The sequence below is a fragment of the Cricetulus griseus genome, chromosome 8, assembly GCF_003668045.3.
Source record: "Cricetulus griseus strain 17A/GY chromosome 8, alternate assembly CriGri-PICRH-1.0, whole genome shotgun sequence".
NCBI classification, from domain to species: domain Eukaryota; kingdom Metazoa; phylum Chordata; class Mammalia; order Rodentia; family Cricetidae; genus Cricetulus; species Cricetulus griseus.
The window spans coordinates 644,547-672,474 of NC_048601.1; the positions used below are offsets into that span (position 1 = coordinate 644,547).

Sequence of the window (27,928 nt, forward strand, 5' to 3'; positions counted from 1 at the left end):
ACAGGGTTTCTCTGTAGCTTTAGAGCCTGTCCTGGAACTTGTTCTGTAGACCAGACTGGCCTGAAACTCACAGAGATCTGCCTGCCTCTGCTTCCCGAGTGCTGGGATTAAAGACATATGGGATTAAAGTTTTGGGTCATACTGGGCTTGCTGGTTTATGCTTTTACTCTCATCACTCAGAAGGTGTAAGCAGCTGGATCTCTGAATTCCAGGCCAGCTAGCATTACATAGTGAGACCCTGTCTCAGAAAATTAAAAGAAAAAAAAGGGAGGGAAAGGTATGGGGGGACTTGGGCTGCCCTGTCCATGTTATGATTTTCTAAAATGGAGTTTAAACCAGCAACTCAAGCAGCAGCTTTTTAAAAAAAAGACCTATATTTTATGTGTAAGAATGTTTGCCTGCATGTATGAATATATATATGTACTGTATACCTGACTGATGGCTGTCATTTGTTTTCTTATTTTTGGACATGGTCTCATATAACCCAGGGTGGCCTTGAACTTGGTTTGTAGGACCTTGAGCTCCAGGTTCTCCTGCCTCTATATCCCAGGTATTAAGATTGCAAGACTGCAGGTCTATATCACCAAACACATCTTTTTTTTTGTTTTTAAATACTTTATTTAATGTGCATTGGTGTAAGGATACCAGGTCCCCTGGAACTAACTGGAGTTACAGATAGGTGTAAGCTGCCATGTGGGTGCTGGGAATAGAACCTGTGTCCTCTGGAAGAGTAGCCACTGCTCTTAACCACTGAGCCATCTCTCCAGCCCCCACCAAACATATCTTAATCCTCTCTTTCTTTCTTCTTTCAGTACTGGGAACTGAGCCCACAGTCTCCTGTGTACTGGGCACTAAGCTACATTTCCAACCCCTTTTTAGTTTAACTTAATGTTATGTATATGAGTGTTTTGCATGCTTGCATGTCTATGTACTGCATGTGAACCCTGGTGCCCAAGGAGGTTGGAAGATGGCATTGGATACCCTGAAACTGGAGCTGCCTGGGTCCTCGGGAAGAACAGTGTCAGTGCCTCTTAACTGTTGAGTCATCTCTCCAGCCCCACTCCACTCGCTTTGTGAGACAGGGTCCTGCTATGTAGCCTGACTGTCCTGGGACTCACTGTGTAGATTAGGCTGGGCTCGAACTCAGAGTTCTGCCTCTGCGATCAAAGGCCTTCACCACCATGCCTGGTTTCAACTCCCCATTTTTAATTTTCAGTTTTGAGACAGGTTCTCACAAGTTGACCAGAGTGGGCTGCAACTAACTTGGTAACCCAGTTAGGCCTTGAATTTGTGATCCTCCTGCCCCAGCTAGCTGAATTACAAGTCTGTATCACCAGGTTCAGATCCATTATCTTTCTATAAGAGCAGAAAACTGGGGCTGGAGAGATGGCTCAGAGGTTAAGAGCACCTAGCTGTTCTTCCAGGTCCTGAGTTCAGTTCCCAGCAACCACATTGCGGCTCACAACCATCTATAATGACATCTAGTACCATCTTCTGGTCTGCTGGCAGGCATGCAGTCAGAACACTGTATACATAATAAATAAATACATCTTTTTTTAAAAGGAGCAAAAAACTTTATATGCCCAGTAAAAACCATCATAATTCATATATACAGTAGTCTTGACTGTGAGTGAAGTTGTTTGAGATAATGTTTATTGGTGTCTTGTGGCAAGACATCTTGCACATTGCAAAAATGTACTTGTATTCAGAACAAAGGCTACAATGAAATTGTATAATAGAGCCAATAACACTTGGATTCCTTATGCATTTGATTTTTAATGAATTTTTAGTTCTTGCCTGTTGATAATCCTTTTAGTGTTTAGTTACCCATTTTCTGTGATCCTCCCCACTTCTGTTAAGTGACTTCTGAAAGTGTTATGACTTAAAACTTAAGTAGCAGAGCCTAGAGTAACAAAAGTTGTAATTGATTGCTAGAGGAGGCAGAGTCAGTTGTACAGACTGAGTCAAGAGACTGCACAGTCAGCCAGGCATTGGTGACGCACACCTTTAATCCCAGCACTAGGGAGGCAGAAGCAGGAGGATCTCTGTGAGTTCGAGGCCAGCCTGGTCTACAAAGTGAGTGCCAGGATAGGCTCCAAAGCTACACAGAGAAACCCTGTCTCGAAAAAAACAAACAAAAAAAAAAGAGAGAGAGAGAGAGAGAGAGACTGCACAGTTTCTTGTACAGTTACTCAGTCTGTTTACTGAAAGTTTAACAAAATTATGTTTTCTCTTGAACATAAATGTAATTCAAGCAGGAATAAAAAATTGGCATCTTCTGAATGTGGACATGGCTGTTAAATAGACATGCCTTGTTGAATCATTAGGAGACGAAGGCCTTGAAATGACATATCTCTTGATATGTATATGTACATAAGTATTTATTTTTGTGCCTTTTGGAAGAGATGACAACTTTTTCCTGAAAGCCTTTGAGGAACAACTGAGGCTCTAGTGTGTGTTTGAGAGATTATTCAAGTACAGGTGAAAAGTAATTTTAATTTCCTTGCTCTTAATAAGTCTTTAATATTAAAGCTGCATTGAGACTTAAAGTACAAATGATTGTATTGCTTTTGTAAATCCAACTGCATAGCCTTTAATGCCAGTAAAATAATGAGATGGTCCACTCTCAAGTGTGGGAACTACTCTGCACGCCATTCCCCTGTCCCCTGACCTTTGCCTTTTAACCCTGTTGCTTTGTAATGAGATTATGGGCCTTTAAGGCTGTCTCCAGTTTGCTCAGGTTTCCTTGCACAACATAAAGTTTTAGGCTTCCTTGAAAAGCTGTTTTTAGAATTGAAGAAACAACTTAGATTTAAGTGTGGCTATGACTTTTGTAAACAGTTTTTCTTTTAAGAAGTTTTCTTCCTTAATGTCCAAAATATCATATTTCTAATAGTGACTTTAGTTTGTTTTTGTTAGTGTATGACTTAATATGCCCTCTCCCTTTATTTAATAAAATGTTCTTGGAAAGTTTCATAAAATAAAATTGCTTATTTAGACAGAAGCTAAAATTGAGCTTTCTGGGGCACGGAGCTCAGAAGAAACCCTGCACAGCTTATTCCCATAGTTGTCCCTGTAGGCAGGGGGAGTTAGCATGGATCAAAAGGGGATCACACATGACTAGCAATTGCTTATGGTCAAAGAAAACCACTGCTTTAATCTTTCTATAATAAGCAAGTTGTACTTTATCAGTTGTTGAAAATAAAGAGGAAAAGAGATAACTTGTTAGTAATAGAGTGCTACTTGTTACTTGTTATTAATAAGTTGCTTTTGGGGGAAAGGGTAAAGTTAGTGACAAAAGAGTTTGGGGCCGATGCCTCATGACCTAAGTCCAGTCCCCTGGTTGAAAGATGAAAGGTGAGAACCAACTCTACAGAGTTGTCCTCTAGCCTCCACAGGTACCTCATCATGCACACACAACAACAGTAATAATAGTAATAAAAGGGTTTCAGCTCAGCAGGTGAAGCCCTTGCTTCCAGGCCTAATGACCTGAGTTCAATCCCAAGACCTATATGGTAGGAGGGAACTGAAGCAAATCCTGAAAGTTGTCCTCTGACCTCCACAAGTGCCTTGGCATTGATATCCCTCCCCCATCAATAAATGTAATAAATAGAAAATTAAAAAGCAGTAAGAGTTTGAGGATTCTCTGTGTTTTGTTCTTTTGTATCCTATCTTGGGGTTATTTAGAAAACTGAACATGTGTTTGTTTCAGCTATTTGCTTCCCTTTCTTTGTTGTTGTTGGAGAGGGTCTCTTACATGTAGCCCATGCTGGCCTCAGATAGCTAAGGAGATGACTGAACTCCTGGTCTGCTTGCCTGGATTACAAGAGTGTGCCACCATGTCCAGTATGTTCCAGTAATTTTAACAGTACTTTCTGAGGAGTGTCTGTTTTAAATACCACCTGACAGAAAATGAAGCTGTTAGACGTTGGTTCTCATGGCACTTTCTTATTCTGCCAAGAGAAAAGATAAATAAAATGATTGGTTTGAGATAACAAAGGGCAGTAAGTGCTTTTTTTTTATTTTTAAAGAATTGTGGATTTTTACTAGTAACAGGAACAACACACTCAAGTTTAAAACTAAAGTGTGTACAAGAATGCCTTCGGGAAATAACTGCCACCTGTTATTCCACAGAGACAGAATGTGACATAAAAATAGAACTTCTCATTTCCGGTTTTTAACTAGAAGCCAGAGTGACTAGTTTATTGTTAAGTAAGCTGGGCATTAATCAGGAAAACCTAGTAAGATTTTAAAAATTATTTTAGAAGATTTTATACCTGCATATATTATATGTTAAGCATAGTCCTGCTGAGTTCCCTCTGTCCTCTCCCTATTTTGTCCTGTTCCTTACTATTAGGCCCCTTTGTCCCTCAGATGATTTACTTCTCTTTTCTTTTTCTTTTTTTGGCCGAGGGGGGTTTGGTTTGGTTTGGTTTGGATTTTTGAGATATGGTCTCTCTGTGTAGCCCTGGCTGTTGTGGAACTTGCTATATACCTGGCAGACCTGGGACTCACAGAGATCCCCCTGCTGTTCTCTCTAGGGTGTGAGAGTTAAAGGCATGTACCACCATACCTGGCCCTTCCTTCTGTTTTCATGTGAGATAAATATATTGTTTTATGTATCTATATTAAAATCTAGGAATGACAAATGAGAGAAAATACAATGTCTGTCTTTTTTAAATTGGCCTAGGTCATTTAATTATAATAATTTCTAGTTGCATCAGCAAAAGATTTTGTTCAAATTATTACTATTTAATTTGGCATATGACATTTGTAAAGAACTCAATATGTAGTTGTTGACTCAGAGAATATGGAGTTCTCGGTTGTTTACTTTGGGAGAAATCAAAACCTTGGCACTTGCGACACATTTTTTTTTTCCTGTTAGAATTCCTCCATACCATCAGTAATTAAAATACAGGGGGAAAAGGAAGAACAACTTTGAGTCTCAGGAGTTTAATACTAAAATAATCTACTCTTTAGTTTTTTTTTTTTTCTGTAATGGAAAGGAGAAAGGAAAACACTAATGATAAATTAAATGGGAAGACAGAAAAGCTTACTAAGCAGAATGTAGTAATATTTTGTTTGTAATTTAACAAATAAAGCTTGCCTGAATATCAAAGTGCAGAGCTAAGCTACTAGTTAGCCATAGAGGTCAGGCAGTGGTGGCCACACCTTTAATCCCAGCACTCAGGAGACAGAGGCAGGGCCACCCTGGGCTACATGAGAGTGAATCAGTCTAAAAAAGAAATGGAGCTCATACCTTTGATCTCAGCGCTAGAGAGGAATATAAGGCAGGATCTCAGTGCAGTCTCATTGTAGTCTGAGGTTTGGTGGAGAACATTGCAGTCTGTAGTCACAACAAGGACAGGATCGGCCCCCAACCCCCCCATTAGAGATGACTGAGCCTTGGTAGAGGTGAGAACTCTCCAGTGGTTGGCTGCTTTGCTTTTCTGATCTTCAGCTTGAACCCCAATATCTGTCTCTGGCTTTTTATTATTTGTGCTACAGCAGAAGAGGCAATTAAGTGTGAAGATTTATTTGTTGTCACACAACACAACCATAATGTATTTAAATGTTATAAGAAACTTCTGAGGAATGCTTGACTGTCTCCTGTCTTACAGGTTGCTTTTAGACAATGGTTAGGGAGGCTGGATCATCTGGCAACTGCTGCAAATCTGTCATAGCTTCATCCTAACTCACAAGATGGGATTATATAAACATTCACAATCAGTGTTGGGCACTAACTCTAGAATGAAGAGAATGTCTGCAGTTTCCCATTACGTGTAGCAGGAATAAGATCAGAGACGATGTTTTGCCTTTTTTTTTTTGGCTGTTGGTGATTTTAAAATTCTCAGATCATATTGTTATAAGGAAGTTCTGATTTTTGATCCCTTCTGTGATATGAGTTTCAGATGAAAAAAAAGCAAAACAAAGCCATACAATTTTGTATGCTAACCTAGAAATTTAATTTAAAGACATTCAGAACTAATCTAGAGTTTACAAAGGTTCATTTGTCATACGTAGTAAACTTAAGCAAAGGTAGATGTTTATCATTTTCCATAAACCTGTCAGTTCAGTTTACTGAAAATTAATGGAATTTAAAAAATACTTAATCTGTTTAATGAGTGTGGGTATTTTGCCTGCATGTGTGTCTGCATACCACTTGCATGCCTGAACCCTGGAACTGGAGTTAGAGATGACTGTGACCTGCCATGTGTGTGCGGAGACTCCAGCCTGGATCCTCTGGAAGAGTAGCCAATGCGCACAACCACTGAGCCATCTCTCCAGCTCTGGAGGACTTTTTTGAAGGCAGGGACCTACTTTGTAGCCCTGGTTAGCCTGGAACTCATTATGTAGACCTGACTATTCTCAAACTCATAGAGATTTGCCTGCCTCTGCCTTCAGAGTGCAAGGATTCAGTATGTACACCATCACACCTGGTTCTGAATATGATTTGAATTAGTGTAGCAATGCCTACTAGGGTTTGTCAGTTTACTTATTTATTTTGAGTAAATGAAGCAGAACTCCTGGAATTAAAAAGTACATTAATAACGAGGGGGATGCACAAACTGACTTAGTGGAGCCCATTCTATATGGAGAGATACTCTGCCCAGCCTAGACACAAGGGTGGGCTGGAGAGGGGCCTTGGTCCTGCCTCAACCAGATGGTGGCACAGACTTAGTAGACTTCCTAGGGGAGGCCTCACCCTCTCCAAGGAGTAGATGGGATGTGGTGGGGAATTGGGAAGAGGGAGAAGAGGGGGGGGGGAACTGGGATTGGAATTTAAATAATAATAATAAAAAAAGAAAACATTTAAAAGCAAAAAAAAAAAAACCCAACCACAAGCCACACCAAACAAACAAACAAACAAACAAAAAAAGAACAAAGGGGAGCTGGACATAAATAATCTCAGGCCTTGGCGGGTTTGAGGTAGGAAGCTCAAGAGGTCAAAACCAGCTCTATCACATAATGATTTTGGAGCCAGACTGCTTATGTGAGACACTGTCTCAGAAGAAATAAATTGGAGAGAGAGGGGAAGGGAAAGAGAAAATGAACAAACACAGAGTGGTTAGCTTCTATTTAGAGAGGTAATATTTGCATTTTTTTTTTTTTTTCTGAGAGTAACTCCACATGACAGATTTTGGGTTTCAGCTGATATAGACACAGTGGTTTGTGTAAGGAAGGAACACAAATAAGTTAGTTTCAGATGGTGCATATTGAAGTCAATTTTGGTTTTGCGATAGTGACGCTGGTAGTAATAACAGACACCTTTTAAGTTTTTTTTCCCCTCTTTTAATATTTTTCCTCCCTTCGTAACAGTGAGAATTAGGGTCATTTTCTCCACATTTGTCTTGATAGTATTGGTAGACCTAGAATTTGATTTTTTAAGATGTATTTATTTATTTTATGTGCACATGTGGTTTTGCCTGCATGTATGTATATGTACCATGTTTGTGTTGTGTTTGGTGCCCAAGGAGGCTAGAAAAGAGCACTGGGCCCCCTGGATCTGGGGTTACAGATGGTTGTTAAAATGTCACATGGGTGCTGAGAACGGAACATGCTCTTCTACAAGAGCATCCATTCAGTGCTCTTAATACTGAGTCATCTCTCCAGACCCTAGAGTTTTATTTTAATTAAAAACTTGTTTGTTTTTTGAGACAGTCTTACTGTGTAGCCCTGGCTGGCCTGAAACTCAATGTAGACCAGTCTGGCCTTGAACTCACAGAAACGTGCTTTCATCTGCTTCCCTAGCACTTAGATTAAAGACAAGCACCACCAGGCCTGGTGAAAATTTGATTTTAAAGTTCAGACCCAGATAATTTCTAGTGGTTTTTCCCTTTTGTCACACCTACCTATATGCATTTTAAATTTTTCTTTCCTCTTCTCTTTTCCTTCCTTTTTTGTTAAGGAAACACAGAATATATACATACTCATTTATGTCTGCTTTGAAGATGGAGCATAAAGATAACATACTTAAATTATGTTAGTACAGGCTGAGACTTACTTTTTGAGTTAAAGAAAAGCATATTAATTATTAATTAGTAAATATTTGTCTGTTTTGTTTTGCAAAGCTTCAGTTTGCAGTTAGAGTGCACAGCTGTTTTTATGGCAGACCTTAAAATAGTTTGTTGTTTGGAATACATCTGTGTTCTGGGTCCATAAGTCAGGGAACCATATGATTTTTAATGGTGAGTTTATATAACATACCCGTCTATAACTAGTTCAAACAGTGTCAGATGCTTGCACTGACATTTCTAATGCCTAGATCTCGGGAACTACTCTAGGAAAATGTCTACCAGTTATCTGAGTGGAAGAATTTGATTAAATACTTGCTGTTGGTTGGTAATGCAGGAATAGTGTTTAGTATGGAGTTGAGTGGGATATAATTCCTCATAAAAAGCTATATGTTCTTGGAACTCTTGTGTAGACATCCAGAAGTAAGTTCCTAAGGTTGTGACCACTTTACTGACAGCTTTTGTGTGTGTGTGTGTGTGTGTGTGTGTGTGCAGTGTGATTGTGTTCAAGTGTTGAAGTCAAAGGATAACTTTCTGGAGTCAGTCCTTTCTTTCTACCATATAAGTGAGGGATTGAACTCTGGCTGTTTTACTAGGCAGCCCAGGCATGATGAAATATGACCATAATCAAAGCACTCAGAAGACGAAGGCTGTAGGATTTTGAGTTCTAGGCTAGCCTGGGCTACTCGGTAACTTCAAAGCAAAACAAATCTCATATCTGCCTCTGGCCATTTACTTATTTCCTTCAGAAGTAGTTAATCACATTTTTGTTTATTGTTTATATTGCCATGGGTATTTTTTTTTCCAGACAGGGTTTCTCAATATAGCTTTGGAGCCTATCTGGCACTTGCTCTGTCGACCAGGCTGGCCTCGAACTCACAGAGATCCGCCTGCCTCTGCCTCCCGAGTGCTGGGATTAAAGGTGTGCGCCACAAACACCCCGCCTGCCATGAGTATTTTTATATACTGTGACATATTATTAATCTTAAATGTATCTCCCTAGCCAAAACTCAAAAGTTTTGTTTTCAGAAAGAGTTTTTTCATTTTTTGTTTCTTTCTTCTTTTTTTTTTTTTTTTTTTTTTTTTTCAAGACAGAGTTTCTCTGTAGGTTTGGAGACTGTACTGGAACTCTCTTTGAAGACCAGGCTGGCCTCGAACTCACAGAGATCCGCCTGCCTCTGTCTCCCGAATGCTGGGATTACAGGTGTGCACCACCACTGCCCGGCTCAGAAAGAGTTTTTATTTCTAAAATCTCTCACAAACTTTTAGTGAATGGCTATAATAACCTCCACATTTTTACTAGGTTTTCTGTGGCCCGTAGGGTCTGGCCATCAGCAGACTAGGCCAGAGAGGTACACTAGGGTAGCTCTGCCTTGCTGCTGGTGCTGGTGACAACTTGCTTCAGTTTATTTCATCTACAGTGATCTTGTCCTCCAGGTCCCAGATCTTGATACTGGAGCCTGTGGCAGGACAGAGCCAGTAGCAGTTGAGTCTAAAAGCACAAGGCAACAGCGTATGTAGCCTGGCCTCCTCCCCTCCAAAAGCACAGAAGGATCTGTCTGGACAGACCATGTGAACTTTTTTTTAAAGTAAGTCTCATACGGCCCAGGAGCAGTCAAGGAGCCTTAGTTTTATGCAGTACTGGCTGGTGGATCTGAGTCTTTGTGCAATGCTAGGCAGTTTATCTACCAGCTTCGATAGTCCCCAGCCCTGTTTTTAAGGCTTCTAGAGTTAGGTTAATTATGTAGATGTTGAGAAACCAACCAGTTACTGAAAGTGGATTATTCCGTTTTTTTTTAAAATCTAGAAATCAGCTGGGTGGTGGTGGCGCACGCCTTTAGTCCCAGCACTTGGGAGGCAGAGGCAGGTGGATCTCTGTGAGTTTGAGACCAGCCTGGTCTACAAGAGCTAGTTCCAGGACAGGCTCAAAAATAAAATAAAATAAACACAAAACAAACAAACAAACAAACAAAAACTACTCAATAAAATCTAGAAATCTTAGGATGTTCTTTCTTTTAACATCTGTACTATAAATAAACTTGCCATCTGGATGCACTGGTGTATGCCTGTCATTGAAGTACTCTGAGGATGACGGATCCCTCTGAGTTCACAGCCAGCCTGGGTCACAGAGTAAGACATTCTCTGAAAAGAAAAAAAAAGGCAAAACAAAAACAAAAAACAAAAAACAAAAAACCCTTAAACTTGTCAGTAGGGCTGCTTTCTTTTATTAGCTTATTACCTTGTCAGATTACTCCAGAATTTAACACTCTCCAATGTATGCTGTAGATAGATATAGTTGAGTGGTACAACGTGTGCCTAGCATGAATGAAGTGTGGGGTTCATTCCTGAGCGTCAGACCAGCCCACCTGCAAAATCTTTTCTGTTTCCCCTTCCCAGGGGACCCCTGCATCCCCCCACTTGACCTAGTTAGGCTTCTCATGTCCACTTTTGCTTCTGTAAAGACATCTGGAGTCTCAAGTTCTAAAAAGCAATTAGGCGTGAGGTTTTTGTTTGATTTTATAGTTTATGATGATCTTGAAAGAAAAGTGATGGTAGTTTTGGTCTTTAAAAATAAAAAGGAGAAAGACTAGGATAGTGTGCAGGGGGAGGGGGAGACACTGGAAAGTGCTTGATGAATTATGTAAGGAAAGCATTTGGCTTTGGTCAGAAGTTTAGTTGCAGTCGGCTGCAAGTGAACCCATCTGGCATACTTTTTCATTATTCTCCTGAAATATTCATGGGCTCCCACAGTCCCTGCCTTGTTTCCATTGGATTCATACACACTCTCATCTTCCCAAGACTGCTGTGGGTTTGCAGTAGGTTGTCCTCGTTTTGTTTCCATGTTGTTTTGGATATAATCGATAAAGAGTAGACGCTGAAGGAAAAGTTTAGATGCCTATGGGCGTGGAACAAAGTAAACTACATGTATTTTGAGAATGGGAAACAATGACCAAAGTAATCACCATAGTTTATTATACTTTAAGGTATGTGTAATACTTAGATATCTCTAGATGAATCTCTTCTGACCATTAAATAGCACTCCTTTTCACTGGTAGTCCCTAGCACTACAAGAAAAGAATATATAAATAATAATAAATCTGGCCCTTAGTGAGTAAATCTGTGGTTTAAAAAATACATACTTTTTATCTGTGGACAATTAGCCATTTATATTTGTCACTTAGGCTTCTGGCAATAAGGAAGTAGGGCTGTCCAGGTGTATTAATTTATTTCTTTTCTTTTCCTTTTTTTTTTTTTTTTTTTTTTTTGGTTTTTCAAGACAGGGTTTCTCTGTGGCTTTGGAAGCTGTCCTAGAACTAGCTCTTGTAGATCAGGCAGGTTTTGAACTCAGAGATCCGCCTGACTCTGCCTCCCGAGTTCTAGGACTAAAGGTGTGTTTCATCACCGCCTGGCAATTTATTTCTAAATACTTTTAAAATATTTTATTTATGTGTCTCTGTGTGGGTATATGTACATAGGTGCAAGCATTCACAGAGGTCAGAAGTGGGTGTCAGATCCTCTGGAACTGAAGTTACAAATAATTCAGAGCCAAACTCAGATCCTCTGGAAAAGTAATACAGGATCTTAACCACTGAGCCATCTCTTCAGCCCTCTGTGTTTCTACCTTCTAAACCTGAAACCATCTAAAATAAACAGTTTAGCATAATAGTTGTAAACTTGGGTTCTGGGTTTGGCATGGTCAAAATAGATCTGAGAACCAAGTCTTGTAGTGGAGTGGAATTTTCTACTTCAGGTCATGCTTATACTGATACAGGGAAAGCATCAGGCAACCTAGAGACCAAGCATAAGGTCTGTGACTATGGACTCACCTTTACCTAAAAGTGGAATACAGACAATACTCTTGGGACAGAAGTCTCTTGGGAGAATAAGTTGGCGGAAGGGTTAAAACTGACTCTTGATACCATATTTGTACCAAATACAGGAAAGAAGAGCGGGAAATTAAAGGCCTCATTTAGACGGGATTGTTTTAGTCTCGGCAGTAATGTTGATATAGATTTTTCTGGACCGACCATCTATGGCTGGGCTGTGTTGGCCTTTGAAGGTTGGCTTGCTGGCTGTCAGAAGAGTTTTGACACAGCCAAATCCAAACTGTCTCAGAATAATTTTGCTCTTGGTTACAAGGCTGAAGACTTCCAACTGCATACTCATGTGAATGACGGTACTGGATTTGGAGACTCAATCTACCAAAAAGTTAATGAGAAGACTGAAACATCAATAAACCTGGCATGGACAGCTGGCAGCAGCAACACTCTGTTTTGGCATCGATGCTAAATATAAGCTGGATTGTAAAACTTCGCTCTCTGCCAAAGTAAACAATGCCAGTTTAATTGGACGGGGTTATATACTCCTCTGACCAGGAGTCAAATTGACCCTGTCAGCTTTAATAGATGGAAAGAACTTCAATGCAGGAAGTCACAAGGTTGGATTGGGATTTGAACTGGAAGCTTAATGTGCTTTTGAGAAGAACATCATTTGCCCCTGGAAGTGAAGAAAAATGAACCCACTGTGTTTTGGCCTTAAAATTCTGTGAAATTTCAAACGTGTGAACTTTTATTCTTCCAAAGAATTGTAATCCTTCCCACACTGAAGTCTAGAGATTGCAAATCCATCCTAAGAGAGGTCCTTGAAGGTATGCCTGCAGATTGTCATGTTTGTGCCACATTTCAGTTGAGTTCTGCAGTGTTAGTTTAAACATGTTCCTCAGTAACAAGGTAGTGCCATATTAAGGAAAATGATCTGACACCCCGGTTTGAACATCACGTCCTGCATGTCACACTCCACTTTTCCATGACCTTTTGTTATATCAGTTTCTGCTGTAGTGAAATCTTTGGTTTTGCATCAGAGTGAAATAAACCCGTCACATTTGTAACATAAACAACAACAAAAAAGACCCTTTCGGTTGTAAACTTGAGGGAAACTTGGCCCTGATATAGGTGCCAGTTTTCTCTTCTTAATCTAGGAGTAGCTGCAGGTGGAACTGGTAATGGATTTGGCACTTTGTAAATCTGTATTGAATCAACAGACTTCCTGGGCATTGAACCTTGATTTCCTGACTCAGAACTGCTAAAAACTGTGGCTTGATGATGTAGACAGACCCATATGGAAAAGACTTTTAAAAATAGCTTTTCATGCCTTATTCCCACCCCAGCCATCTTTACCTGTTTACACCAAAGTAGCCTACTTTGGTGTGTGATAGCTACTTCTTTTGTCATTGTCATGTCGTTTGGGGTAGAGAGGATGGATCTGAGGAAGCCAGTAATTCAAGTCTTAATTCCTCTTGTTATTTGTAGGTTTCTTGTTATTTCACTGCACCAAAGTATGAAATAGCTTTCTGGAACTCCGGACATGAGCAAGGCAGAGTTTTTGTCATTGTGTCACCTGGTAACAACATTAGAGATGTAAACTGGACTTCTGTTGCATTTGTCAGCACTGTTTATTTTTTAATACTCATAGGTACATTTTAGAGTTCCTGTTTTGTGTGGAATTACATCTTTTCCTTCAAACGCTGTTATCAACATCACGTAAAAAAACTTGAATAAAATATTGAGACCTAAAAAGATGAGATCAGTAGAGGAAAAAACATGAGGTTGCTATCTGACCTCCACATACATACACCTGTGCATACAGCTTATACACACACACACACACACACACACACACACAGACACACACAGACACACACTCACACACAGAGCACAGAATATTTGCATGAAATTGGATACTAATTTTTACAAATAAATTATTTCTACAGTAAATCCCCAAGTAGTATGTGAAAAAGATTGGACAGAAAAAAAAAAGCTTATTCAAAATAGTTAATTTTGTTATAGTTGTTTTTTTGTTTTAGTTATCCTATGTAGCCTTGGCTGTCCTGGAACTAGCTCTGTAGACCAGGCTGGTCTCGAACTCACAGAGATCCACCTGCCTCTGCCTCCCGAGTGCTGGGACTAAAGGTGTGTACCACCACCACTGGCTATTCCCTTATCTTTATAGAGTGTGCAAAGGTCCACAAGTCATGGTGTGTAAGTGTAAGTCAGAGGACAGCTTGTGCAAGTCTGTTCTAGTCTTCCATGGTTTTTTCATGGAGTATCTTGTTTTCTCCATCTATAATGATTGAAAGCTTTGCTGGGTATAATAGTCTGGGCTGGCATCCATTGTCTCTTGGTGTAGGTAGAATATCTATCCAGGACCTTCTGGCTTTCAGAGTTTCCAAGGAAAAGTCAGGTGTGATTCTGATAGGTTTGCCTTTATAGGTTACTTGACCTTTTTCCTTTGCTGCTCTTAATATTTTCTCTTTGTTGTGTATGTTTGGTGTTTTGATTATTATGTGGCGAGGTGACCTTTTTTTTTTTGGTTCAGTCTATTTGGTGTTCTGTAGGCTTCTTGTATTTTCATTGGTATGTCTTTCTTTAGGTTGGGAAAGTTTTCTTCTATGATTTTGTTGAATATGTTTTCTGTGCCTTTGAGTTGGATTTCTTCACCTTCTTCTATACCTATTATTCTTAGGTTTGGTCTTTTCACAGTGTCCCATATTTCCTGGATATTTTGTGATAGGGATTTATTGGACTTAAGATTTTCTTTGGTTGATGAATCTATTTCCACTAGTGTGTCTTCAACTCCTGAGATTCTTCCATTTCTTGTATTCTGTTGGTTATGCTTACATCTGTAGTTCCTGATCGTTTACCCAGCTTTTCTATTTCCAGCATTCCCTCAGATTGTGGTTTCTTTATTTTTTTTTAAAGATTTTATTTATTTATTATGTATACAACATTCTGCTTCCATGTATATCTGCACATAAGAAGAGGGCACCAGATCTTGTAACATATGGTTGTGAGCCACCATGTGGTTGCTGGGAATTGAACTCAGGACCTCTGGAAGAGCAGTCGGTGCTCTTAATCTCTGAGCCATCTCTCCAGCCCCCTGTGGTTTCTTTATTGTCTCTATTTCAGTTTTTAGGTCTTGAACTGTTTCCTTGAGAGATTTGTTGATATCTTGTATTTTTTGGTTTGTTTTGTCTTCAATTTCTTTAAGGGATTTTCTCATGTCCTCTTTGAGGTCCTCTGTCATTGTCATGAAGATGTTTTTAAGGTCATTCTCTTCTGGTTCATCTGCATCGTGATGTTCAGATCTTGCTGGTGTGTGGTTCCTAGTCTCCAGTGGTGTCATATTGGGTTTTCTGTTGTTGAATGTGCTTTTACCTTGTCCTCTTCTCATCCTTTCTTCTAGTGGATGTAGCAAGTGTTTTTTGTTATCCTGGTGGGTGTGGGACCAAGGTTCCCTTCTGATGTCGGTCCTCTTCTCGTAGATGGAGGTGTCACTGTTTCCCGGGTGTCAGCAGTGCCGGGTCCCGCTGAGCCGGTAGTTGGAGGCAAAGCTGTCACCCGGCCTCAGGGTGTCGGATCCCGCTGCCGAACTCTGTCTGGCATGCGGGTCGCTTGCCTCAGATGACTCTGAGCAGCGACAATGAACAGGAGCAATGAACAGGAGCCGGAAACAGCCCCTGGCCTCCCTGGGCCAGCGGATGGAAGCCAGGCTACCTCTGGGTGTTCAGTGTTCGGAACCCACCGATGCCGAACACGGTCCGGCACTTGCCTCAGATCACTCTCCTTTTACAGAATCTTAATGGCCTAGAAGTTACTAATGATGGATATTAAGGTAATAGCATTGAAAGATTGACTTATTTTATTCTCATTCAAAATGTGTCATAAAGAGCTGGGCGTTGGTGGCACACGCCTTTATTAATCCCAGCACTTGGGAGGCAGAGCCAGGCGGGATCTGTGTGAGTTCGAGACCAGCCTGGTCTACAAGAGCTAGTTCCAGGACAGCCTCCAAAGCCACAGAGAAACCCTGTCTTGAAAAACAAAAAACAAAAACAAAACAAAACAAAAAATATGTCATAAAGTGATTGTAATATACTGGCAGTTACAGGCTGAACTCAGCATGTGAGTAAGGGGAACAAAACCTCACAAAATACTTGATAATTTGATTTTGAGGAATTTTGTTGTCAACAGAGGGTTTGGGGTCTTTTTTGTTTTGTTTGTTTTTTGAAATAGGGTCTTGCCATGGATCCCAGACTTGCCTCAGAAACATCACCCTTCTGCCTCAGCCTCCTAGGTGTAATACTTGTGTGGTTCTTTAACATACTTTGTAGACAGAGTTGCTTGTGTTCATCTACTTTGGATCTTATGGAGTTTGTCTTCTGTGTCTGGTGCTTCAGAGTCATCCCATAGAAAAGCTGTACTGTTTGAACTGAAGGATGGCCAGTAAAGCGTGCAGTGTTTTTAACTTCAGACAGTAGCTCGGTAGTTATGCATGTAGATTTATTACTATTTCTTTCCCTTGTGCTACCTTCAGAAGTTAGTAACACGTCCTGACCAGTCCCCTGTATTCAGAAAGAAGCACAATACATTTGGTGTATCTATTTTCTCCTACTAACCTTCTGACACGGGTTTAATGCTGATTAGTCCCCAAAGAATTCTAGATCCAGGCTCCATGGCAGGATAAAGAATAATCGTTGGTTTGCACACGGGCCAGACGCAGGTGTTGAGTCCAGAATATGTCACATGAAGATCATATTTTGTTTACCAAGATGAGGTTAAATTAGCATAGCATGAACTGGAGAGAAGAAAGGGTAGAGTGAGGTAGAGAGGAGCAGGCTATACCAGTCAGTTAGGATGCCAAAGTATCTAATGGCATTGAAAGGTTGACTGAATACCTTATTCAGGTGAGCTTTAAGTCACTTTGCATTGGGAAGATAATATATAGTCCTAAAGGCTCAATTAAAAGTCACATGAAAGATGTGCTTGCTAATAATTATGGTAAAAATGATGTTTGAATAATACTTCGAAACTCAGAGATGCCATTTTAGATACTCCTCTTGTATGTGCCTCTCACTCAGTTCTGGGTCTGACATAGGTGTAAGGTGGGCATTTAATGGAGTAGAACTCTGTCTTTGGGTTTCTGGAAGTTTCATCCAAACCATACTTGAAGACCCAGGCTCCTAACTCCTACACACAAGGCTGAGTTGAGGGATGGGAACCCTGTTTGGATTTTCTTAGTTTTTGAGTGAAGTTGTGTTTAGAGGATCAAATTGTCCTATTTTGCATTTAATGGTCACATGTTTCAAAGCTCCTCTTGACTATGGTATTTTCTCAGGCTTTGTTGTCTCTGGTAGTTTTTTTAGGCTGCTTACCAGATATATGAGCCCTTTTGGAATGTGATATTTTGCTCATGAGAGTAGAGTTCTGGGGTTGTGTGTCAAAAGCATGTTTGATCTTACTAAACTGTCTTTCACACTGTCAGTTCTGAGAGTTCTTGGCATTTGGCATCCTTAGCATTTTGGGATACTAACTTTAGGGCCACACCCATTCCAGTTGGTCAGGATACAATTCTTACAAGTCATTTAGTTTTATCATCATATTTTGTTTCCTTTGTCTGAGTATTCCTCTTGAAATTAGTCTTAAGATGTATGTGCTTTCCCTCTATACTTGTAAGTGTTGCAGATGTCTAAGTAGTAGTTATTATGTTAAAATCACTTATGTTCTTTGCTTGTAAACTACATGTCACTGAGGTTAAGCTGTGGGTCTGACCTGAATGTTTCAAATTTAATTGCTTTTGTTTAATTTTTTGTCTTCATTTTCCATTCCTCAGTATCATTTTTGTTTTTTGTTTGTTTTTGCTTTGTTCATAAAGATTTTTGTTTCTATTACATTATGTAGTTTTGTACCAATGGCTAGAAGCAGATCGTCATGGCAAGAGCCAAGATACTGCAAATACGACTTCAGGTAAAATAGTTTAAAAATGAATGGGGTATTAGAAATCACAATTTTAATTCACCCCACGTCCCATTGTGAATGCTTCTTAAATTTGCTTAGACAAAATTATAGGTGATAGTTGTTTTTTGTTCTCTCATCTGCATCTTAATTTTCATAAAGACCTCACTTTGCTTTAAGCCTTGAAAAAAATATATTTACTAGTCTAAGCTGTCTTGGCATGTATTTCCTATTTCCTTAGGAGGAAAGGCTTAGTTAAAGTTTAAATTTAGTAGATCATTTGGCAATATTGTTTGAAATTAGTCCTGTATATAGTTTATAAGAGACAATATTAACATTGTAGCTATCTTTTGGCAATGGTAAAAAATTTAACATAGGTTCCTTACAAGTATATAAATACTTGAAGAAATTTGCATTCCTTATTTATTTCAAGACTATATTAAAAAGGTAAATTTTAATTTAAGGATGTTTATATACAGTTTCTATTTCATTTGAATCCAAAATCTCAAGCCCAGTCATTTTTTCCTATGAACTTTTTTCTTCTCCCACTGATGTTAGTAAGACTAGAATAACTACATTTATTCATTCCTGAATCCTTACCAGTGATATCAGACTCTTTCCCTAATTTCTTTCAAAATAATATTTGCCAAGACAGCTGTACATATAGCAGTGATCTTTCTTGTTGCTCTTCTTTCTTTCTTTCTTTTTTCTTTTTTAACAGTATAAGAGAAATTGGTGCTGGTGCTGCTAGTAGCTGTGGTGGTGATAGTTACGGGTGGTGGAGGTGTTAATAAACGGTGCAAGTATCGGTGGCAGTGGTGGTGGCGGTGGTGGTGGTGGTGAAAGGAGGAGAAGGAAGAGGAGGGGGAGAATACGTGTGACTGTTTATGTGCTTTGTATTTTTTTTTTTAATTCTTTATGGGGCATAAATTGGTTGTGACTTCAGATTGTTGGTGGTTCCACAGGCAACAGAACAATTATATTAAAAATAAAACTGTTGGCCAGGTGTGGTGGCGCACGCCTTTAATCCCAGCACTTGGGAGGCAGAGGCAGGCGGATCTCTGCGTTTGAGGCCAGCCTGGTCTATGAGAGCCAGAGCTGTTACAGACAGGAACCCTGTCTCGAACAAGAAAAAAAAGAAAGAAACTGTTATGACTTCTCCTATTTATCTTCTGTCCCATTTATAACTTGATATCTGAATGAAGATGTTACTATTTTAACCATGCACAGGCAGGAATTCATTAAAAGGTAAGTATTACAAGTAGTTATATCATGGGTTATATTCTGTTTCTGTTTTTTTGGTTCTTGTGGTATTTACTTACAGTTATGGATAAAAATAGGCATTTCAGGGTCTTAGATTGTGGGCCAAAGAGAGGGTTTCTATAGCTTTGCATTATCTCATGATAAACTTTTTGCTGTGACAATAGCTGTCAGTAACATAGGGGTTTTTGTTTGTTTGTTTGTTTTTGAAACAGGGTCTCTCTATTTAGCCCTGGCTATCCTCAAGCTGGTTCTGTAGACCAGGTTGGCCTTGAGGTCACAGAGATCCACCTGCCTCTGCCTTCCCAGTGCTGGGATTAAAGGTGGGCACTAGCTTGCTCAGCTGAGTAGTATAGATTTTTAGACCAGAGGACCTTTTTCCTGGCTACCTATTTATTTATAGACCAAAAGTGAAGTGAAAACTAGTCTTTTTCAAACCAAGAAAATATAAAATATCTTGATGTTCACAAACAAACAACTAGTACAGCTTAAGAACATCATTTATCCAGAAGTCAACAATTTTGAATCCTGAATTCTGTGTTCCTCAGTCGTACTGACTCATGGTTAACATTTATCTCCTCAACCTTTAGTCATTAGGCAATCTAGGAGCAAGGTTTAAAAATTGGTGAATTTACTAAGAAAGCATTTATTTATTTAAAAATTTATTTAATATGTATACCGTGTTCTGCCTGCATATATGTCTATAGGCTAGAAGAGGGCAACAGATCTCATCACAGATGGTTGTGAGCCACCATGTGGTTCCTGGGAATTGAACTCAGGTCCTCTGGAAAAGCAGACAGTACTTTTAACTGCTGAGACATCCCTCCAGCTCCCAGAGAGCATTTATTTATTTGTCTGTCTATTTATTGAGAAAGAACTCAACTGTAGCCCAGGCTGGCCTGAAATTCACTATGTAGCCCAAGTTGGCCTAGTATTCACAGTGATCTTCATGCCTCTGCCTCTCAACGGCTGGAATTATAGACATGAGAAACCACATCTAGTTTTGGGGTGCCTTTGACAGTTTCTCTCCTGGAAGTAGAAGCTCTCAACTCTTAGACTGTGATGTATTATTTATGACTTATTAAAGCTTGACTGAAGATTTAGACAAGCAAAGTCAGCCTGAAGTTGTAGAGATCAGGCAGTGGTAATGCACACCTTTAATCCCATCAGGCAGAAGCTAGGAGGTTGTGGTACACACCTTTAATCCTGGGAGCTGGTACATGGAGCAGCCCTTTCAACCTGAAATTTGAACCCCTGTATCAGTCTCTGGGTCATTTATTTTTGTGTTACACTACATACATACATAATACTTGACTAATAAAAAAAAAAAATCAAGAGACTCCAAAGGAAAATGACCATTTGTTAAGGACTTCAGTTAGAAGCCGTAGTTTAGTTGTTTTCAGCAAATACATTTAAATTATGTGCTTTATTCATAAAAGTTCCTGTATATTTAACATTGTCGTTTCCAATAAGATATCAGTGTATAACATTTCCCTTGTGTGATTTTTTTTTTTTTTTTACTCACACAACTCAAAGCTGTTTTAGTATCTTATCTTTTCATATTTTTATCCCAAGTGGACACTGAGTCATGTCTAGCAAGGTATCAGTGCCACTTCTAAGTCCGATTGATTTGTGATTCTTTAATTGTACAAATACTAGTAAATTACATTTATATCTTTCCATAACTGTAGTTTGTACTTAATTAGAACTAAAAAGTAGAAGGCATCCATTCTTTAATCCCAGCATTCAGGAGGCAAAGATAGGTGAATCTCTATGAGCTCCAGGACAGCCAGAACTGATAATAGTCTCAAAAGTACCAAAGAAAAGAAAAGGAAAGAAAAGAAAAGAAAACAACAGGGAATAATGAAATTCCTTTGAGGTCTTCTAATTCCTGAATACTAACTTTTTTACATTGACTGTTTAAGATCCATCTAAATCAAGCTATTTTATGAAACTAAGCTATTTGGGGTAATAGTCTTATGGAAATTAATTTGGTCAAGGAAATAAACAAATCTGATTACCCTATGATTTTTTTCATGGGGGATGGTGGTTCGAGACAGGGTTTCTCTATGTAGCCTTGGCAATCCAGGAACTTACTCTGTAGACCAGGCTGGCCTTGAACTCAGAGATTCATCTGCCTCTGCCTCTCAGGTACTGGAATTAAAGGTGTGTGCCACCTCTGTCTACAGTTACCTTTCTAGAAATTTGACAGGTGTTGACTTGGGTATAGAATACTTATTTCTTTAAAAGGTTAACGTGTTTAGTGTATTTTACCCATTGTTTCTGATTTTGTTGATTCAATCACTGAAAACCTGTCTGTCAGACACTTTTGTGGCAACTTAAACAAAATTGCATGCCTGCACTGCAGCATTGGGTTTGTGGGAAAATTTCAGTATCATAACCTTCAGCTTAAATCAAGGTGTTTCTTCGGTGAAACGTTTCTATATAACTTATCACTGTATGTTGAAATGAGTATAATAATTACATGCACCAATGATATTTGTGTATTTTGACTTTTAGTGTTAAATACAGCTGTGATTTTAAAATTCAGATTCTAATGTTTTTAAGTACAGACTTCTTTCTTTTTTTTTTGACTGTTTTTCTTTTCTTTTTCTTTCTTTCTTTTTTTCCTTTTAGTTTTTTGAGACAGGGTTTCTCTGTGTAGCTTTGGAGCCTGTCCTGGAACTCACTCTGTAGACCAGGTTGGCCTCAAATTCACAGAGAGCCACCTGCCTCTGCCTCCTGACTGCAGACTTTTTAATTGATAGTTCTCCAGTTGGTAAGTATTTTTCAAATAAGTTTGAGAAATATAATCAGTAAATGTTTTTTTAAGATATACCTGTATATTATCCAGGTGTGGTGCCATACACCTTTGATCCCAGCACTCAGGAGGCAGAGGCAGGCAGATTTCTGAGTTTGAGGACAGTCTGGTCTATAGAGCAAGTTCCAGGACCGTCAGAGCTACACAGAGAAATTCTGTCTTGAAAATAATAATAGTTATATATAGTAGATATTTTTAATTATTATATCTTTTTCAATTCCAGGTATTCATTGATTATTAATTATTTGTTGTAGGTGAAAATTTTGACCAGAGTCCTTTGAGAAGAACGTTCAAATCTAAAGTTCTGGCACACTACCCTCAGAACATAGAATGGAACCCTTTTGATCAAGATGCAGTGAACATGGTATATATTTTTCCTTTTCTGTCCTGTTTCTTCAGCATTTCTTTTATTAGGATATAAATGATAAATGTCTATTATTTAATACAACTAATCCTTTAAATTCTATGAGAAATAGTATTTTTAAGGTTTCATTTTTTAAATGTCTGTATCCATCTTTTGTATGATACATGTGTATGAGTGCCTACAGAAGCCAGAACAGGGCATCAGTGTTATTGTTTTGTTTAAAAAGAAGAAAAGAGGAATTGCTGAGAAAGACATATTGACTATAAGTTTATTATAAGGGCCGGCAGAATGGGGAGACTAAGAAGAGGAACAGAGTAATGGCTGACCGCCATGGCCGGTCGCCATAGAGAGACAGAGCGGGGAAACAGAGAGACGGGAGAGCACACAGAGAGAGAGAGAGACGGGGGAGAGAGAGAGAGCGTAAAGGGGAAGGGGCCTATCTTTTAAAGGGGTCCTCTGCACCTGCGTGCAGACTTCTTTCCCATGGAACCTTGGGCTGACCAGGGTATTGCCTGAGTGGATTCCACCAGGTAACAGGGGCAGGCCAGCATAATGCCTGAACCTTTCATTCCCACCTCTACTTATTATTAAAAAAAGGTGGGGTGTTTAGACATGGCAGGTTAAGGAATAAGGGCGTCGAATTCTTAAGACTGCTTCCTGCTGACGTGGGGGGCGTTGACCATCTTTGGGGGACCCGAGAAGGTTGGGGTGCTGCCACGTCCTGGGGAAGCTGGTTGTTTCATTGTAGTCCAGGCTGTATGGAACTCCCTGGCGCCTCTTAGACCTGGCAAGATGTTGACAGAGCAGAAGACAAGGTTAAGTTTAGAAAAAATTTTTTCTTAGGTCCTGTCATTTGAGGGGAAGATGAGGGAGGGGTTCCCGAGGAGTCCTAACATGAGGGAAGGGAATTTGGGACCGGGGAAAGGTTGAATATTACCTGGAGTGAATCTGACCTGTTTGGATCTGATTCAGCTCCCTGGAACTTACAAGAATCCTTAGAGTTTGTGGAAACATAAGTATTAGACATGTTAGAATCATATTCATGTTAGAAGCAACTTGGCTGAAAGTATTACCATTTTAAAACAGACAGATTTTTGTAGGACAATGAAAAGCATCTTAATCTTGACCTTGTAGTTATTATCCTATAGTGGTATTGTTGAACTTTATTATGAACAGTAGCATGAGAAATAGAGAAATCAGGAACATTTTTTATTCTTTTTAATGTCTCAACTCACTTTATCATCATTTAAGCCTTTTTATCCTCAGGCCTTCGTAACTACATTTTCAGACTTTTATACATCTTAGACTTTCCTATCTTCACATAAACCCTAAAATACCTGTTACTGGAATCTGTTTTGCTTTAAGTTAGCAAGACTATCAGTCGTCAAAAGCATCAGAGTTCTTGAGAAGGATAAGATTTTACCTGAATCAATGATTAAAGAATAACAGAGACTTGCCAGCAGGCTGTATGGACAGCCATCCCCAAGGTCCTCCATCCATAGTAGCGGGCTGCAGGACACCTGCCTTCTTGCTGATAACTTGTGACCTGTGGATTAGAGACTTTGGGAAGACTCGCCTACCGTTGGCCCAAGCAATGCCGGGAAAGTCGATTCCGTTGTCCTCTTGTCCATGGTCTGGAATATTTTGTAGTAGTTGAGGTGAAGGGCAGGGTTGCTCAGTGACCAGCATTGTCACTGACTCGAGATGAAGCTTCTTCAGTGCCCAGTCTTCTCGGAGGAAATGGGGTAGGGCCAGCAGCTGGCCTATCTATCTGTTATAAAAAGCTTTTTAACAAAACATTTTAAATGCCATATTCTCTAGATCTCTGAGCATTTGAGGGCTGTCTGTTTAGGATCTTAGCAGTTAAGTTTGCCTTTAGTTAGAGAAAAATCCCTTTTTGTAATAAAAGCTGTACCTTTGTAGACGGCTTATAGGATAGACTGAGTGGTATAAATATTTTGTTAGTTTGAAATAGATAGACCTTTATGATTTTAAACTTTAAAGATGAGTTAAATTTAAGTTGTATAGACTTAGCTTATATTTTAAGTATAGTTAAATTAGACCTTTATGACTTTAAATGTTTACCATCATTTAAAGATATATAGCAATTTAGAAATATGAGACTTAGTATAGTTTAATTTAAATTGTATATAAGCTAGATAAGTATAAAGTTAAATTACAGGTACAGAGACAAGCAGGACTGGATAACAGTAAAGGGAGAGTCAGAATGTAATCTCTGATCCGTACATTGTAGCAAACAGACAGGAGATTTAAAGAGAAAGGGTAGACTTAAACAGAGGGCCCTGGAAAGGCACAGTATTTAGTAAACAAGCCATGAACAACAGAGCCAGTGAAAGAAGAAAAAGACAAAAAAATGAAATAAAAAGCAAAAAGATCTGGCAGAAATCAAAAATCCGGCAGACAGGTTTGCTGGATAGGCCGGTGGAGCTGGGCGTGCCTACAGGTAGGTCACATGACCAAAACGGCAGCAACCCTAAGCCGCTTTTGTCTGTTTACCTGCTTGTTGGATGAAACCAGAAAGGTGCCTCTATGCATTTCCCATGGGTGAGGCAGGTGGAAAGCCGGCAAAAAGCTCCTCTACGGATGCACGTCTGCCCGTGGGAGTTGCCAGGGGCCTGGCCCCGAAGGGGACACAGCTGTCCCGAAACCGAAAAAGGACCCAGCAGTCCGAACTGAAAAAAGCAAAAAAGCACTGCTCCTGGAGCGGGATCCCATGCCTGACCTTCAGGAAATGTACCCAACAAATGAAAGAAGAAATAAAAAGCAAGATGTCAGGTGGCAGTGCTTGCCTGTGCAAGTCATTAGGGTAGGCCTAAGCCAGGTCACCTGGTTATGACCAAGATGGCGGCCCCCAGGTTAGCACACGTGGCTGATGGCGACCCCCGTAAGCACATTCTCAATTGCCAGAAAAGTTTCAAACCAGCAAACAAACAAAATGAAAACCAGCAAACAAACAAAAAACTCTTAGAGCATCTCAAGCAGACATTGCCAACCAAGAAGAAACACAGAGAAAGAACAAACAGAACAATGAGGGACATTCCCAGGTGAAAGAAAGTTCCCACTGGGAGGCAGAACTCCGCTCATTTACCTACTCACTGCCAGTAACCGAAAGATCCCGTAAAAATGTATTTCCCGTGGGCAAGGCCAAAAAATGCACAGATTGCCCTGTCTGAGAGCACCCGGCCCGAAACCGAAAAATGGACCCAGAGTGAACAGTTCTGGGTCTGCCCCATAGGAACGTTTTTTTGGTATCTTACCGGATTGTAGCGAATAGGCAGATCAGTGAGTTCCAGAAATACTTAGTTGGAAAAGCGGCAAGTTGACTTCCGGCATCTCAGGCTGCTGCAGGCAGGAGGGAGTACCAGGAAAAGTGGAGATGGAAGTGGGCTATGAGTTCAGATTTTAGGATCTCCGAGATTTCCCGTGCTCCTGGCAGGAAAAGTTACAAAGAAAGAAAAACTATCCCACCAGTTAGCTTTGGGAGAGGGTCTACGGAGAGAGCCTAAACCAAGTCAGGCGCCAAAATGTTATTGTTTTGTTTAAAAAGAAGAAAAGAGAAATTTCTGAGACATGAGACATAAGACTATAAGTTTATTATAAGGCCCGACAGAATGGGGAGACTAAGAAGAGGAACGGGTAAATGGCTGACCGCCATGGCCGGTTGCCATAGAGAGACAGAGCGGGGAAACAGAGAGCACACAGAGAGAGAGAGAGAGACGGAGAGAGAGAGAGAGAGAGAGAGAGAGAGAGAGAGAGAGAGAGAGAGGAGTAAAGGGGCAGGGGCCTATCTTTTAAAGGGGTCCTCTGCACCTGCGTGCAGACTTCTTTCCCATGGAACCTTGGGCTGACCAGGGTATTGCCTGAGTGGATTCCACCAGGTAACAGGGGCAGGCCAGCATAATGCCTGAACCTTTCAATCAGATCCCCTGCACCTGGAGTTGGAAGGTCAATTCGGGTCTTCTGGAAGAATAGTCTCTTAAACTCAAAGCCATCTCTCCACACATCCCTGGAAACACAATATTGTCTATTTTTACAGATGGGGAAACTGAGTCTTGGAGAAGATAGTTTCTCAGATTTTCCACAGCAATTATCACATCGTATTACTTGTTAGTAATATACAACAGAACCTCAAGTCCATTTTATTTCCTACTGTTAATCTGTGTTTGGGTTTGTATTAATACATGATACTTGGTAAACAGTGGAGCTTTCTGTTCCAGCTGGTCCCACGGCTTTTGAGCCCCCAAATAAACACAAAGACGCTATTTTAGTTGTAAATCTGTTGGCCAGTGGCTAGGGCTTCTTATTGGCTAGCTCCGTCTTAATTATTAACTCATTTCTATTACTCTACATATTTCCACATGGTCTTGGCTTACCGGAGAATGCCTGGACCTGTTACTCCTTTGGCAGCCTACGTGGTGACTGTTCTGGCAGGCTTTCGCTGCCTACCTCTCCCAGAATCTTCCTCTCTCTTAGTCCCGCCTGTCTTCCTTCCTTATTGGCCAATAGTGTTTTATTCATCAACCAATAAGAGAAACATGTATACAGAAGGACAACTCCCATCAGTGGTAAACCACTTCTGTTTGCTTGAGGGAAGGAACATGATGTATTTCCATATATCAATGAGTAGTGTATAATTGGTTTGTATTTTGTCATTTTTCAGACATCATGAAGATGGAAAGGAACTCTAAAACTATTTTATCTATCTTATGTATGTATGTATGTATGTATGTATGTATGTATGTATGTATGTATATGGACTCAGCCCTTCCACAGCATGCATATGGAGATCACAGGACAAGTTTTCTCTTTCTGCCGTGTATGTCCTGGTGATCAAACTCAGTTGGTCAGGTTTGGTCATAAGTATCTTTTCACCCACTGAGCTATCTTACCAACATGTTTTTCTTTAATAGACAGGATTTCACTCTAGCCAGACTGGCCTTGCCCTTTTGGCTGTCTTTCTACACCAGCCTCTCATGTGCTATGGATCCACCACACCTAGACTGTAGAGGAGCTTAAATAGGCTATTTAAACGTCGCTAGGAATTGTTTATGAAGCATTTGAATCCAGGCAATACGTCACCCAGGAGTGATTATAAATTTCTTTGGTTGCCCGTTGGTGGTGGCGCACGCCTTTAATCCCAACACTCAGGAGGCAGAGGCAGGCAGATCTCTGTGAGTTCGAGGCCAGCCTGGTCTCCAGAGCGAGTGCCAGGATAGGCTCCAAAGCTACACAGAGAAACCTTGTCTCAAAAAACCAGAAAAGAAAAAAGATTTATTTATTTAATGTGTGAGTGGTCTATTATCTGCATGTATGCCTTTGTGGTAAAAGAAGGCATCAGATCCCACTAGAGATGGTTGTGAGTCACCATGTGGTCATGTAGTTGTTAGGACTTGAACTCAGGACCTCTGGAAGAGTAGCCAGTGCTTTTAACTTCTGTGCCATCTTGAATAAGAATGACCAGGCTCACCTCGAACTCAGAGAAATTCACCTGCTTCTGCCTCTCAAGTGCTGAGATCAAAGACATGCACCACCACCACCCAGCTCCTTTTTTTAATAGTTCCAAATTTATTTAGAATGTGAGTTTACTTAACATTAACAATTACATTTTGTTATGAGTGCTCTTACGTTCTTAATTTTTAATTGGAAATAAATTCTTCTC

General features: G+C 40.0%; 1 protein-coding gene and 1 pseudogene across 3 annotated transcripts in view; both read left to right on the plus strand.

Moving 5' to 3' along the window:
* The window catches only part of Dennd5b (DENN domain containing 5B), a 124,160-nt gene that overhangs the window by 10,172 nt on the left and 86,060 nt on the right, over positions 1-27,928 (plus strand). For 2 of the 3 annotated variants that reach the window (XM_027430043.2, XM_035448786.1), the window contains exons 2-3: positions 17,750-17,815; positions 22,139-22,248. In XM_027430043.2, coding sequence (XP_027285844.1) covers positions 17,750-17,815; positions 22,139-22,248 — 176 coding nt within the window. The remainder of the gene's footprint in view (positions 1-17,749; positions 17,816-22,138; positions 22,249-27,928) is intronic. The other variant, XM_027430044.2, reaches the window with a different exon arrangement.
* LOC100761857 lies at positions 11,674-12,900 on the plus strand (annotated as a pseudogene).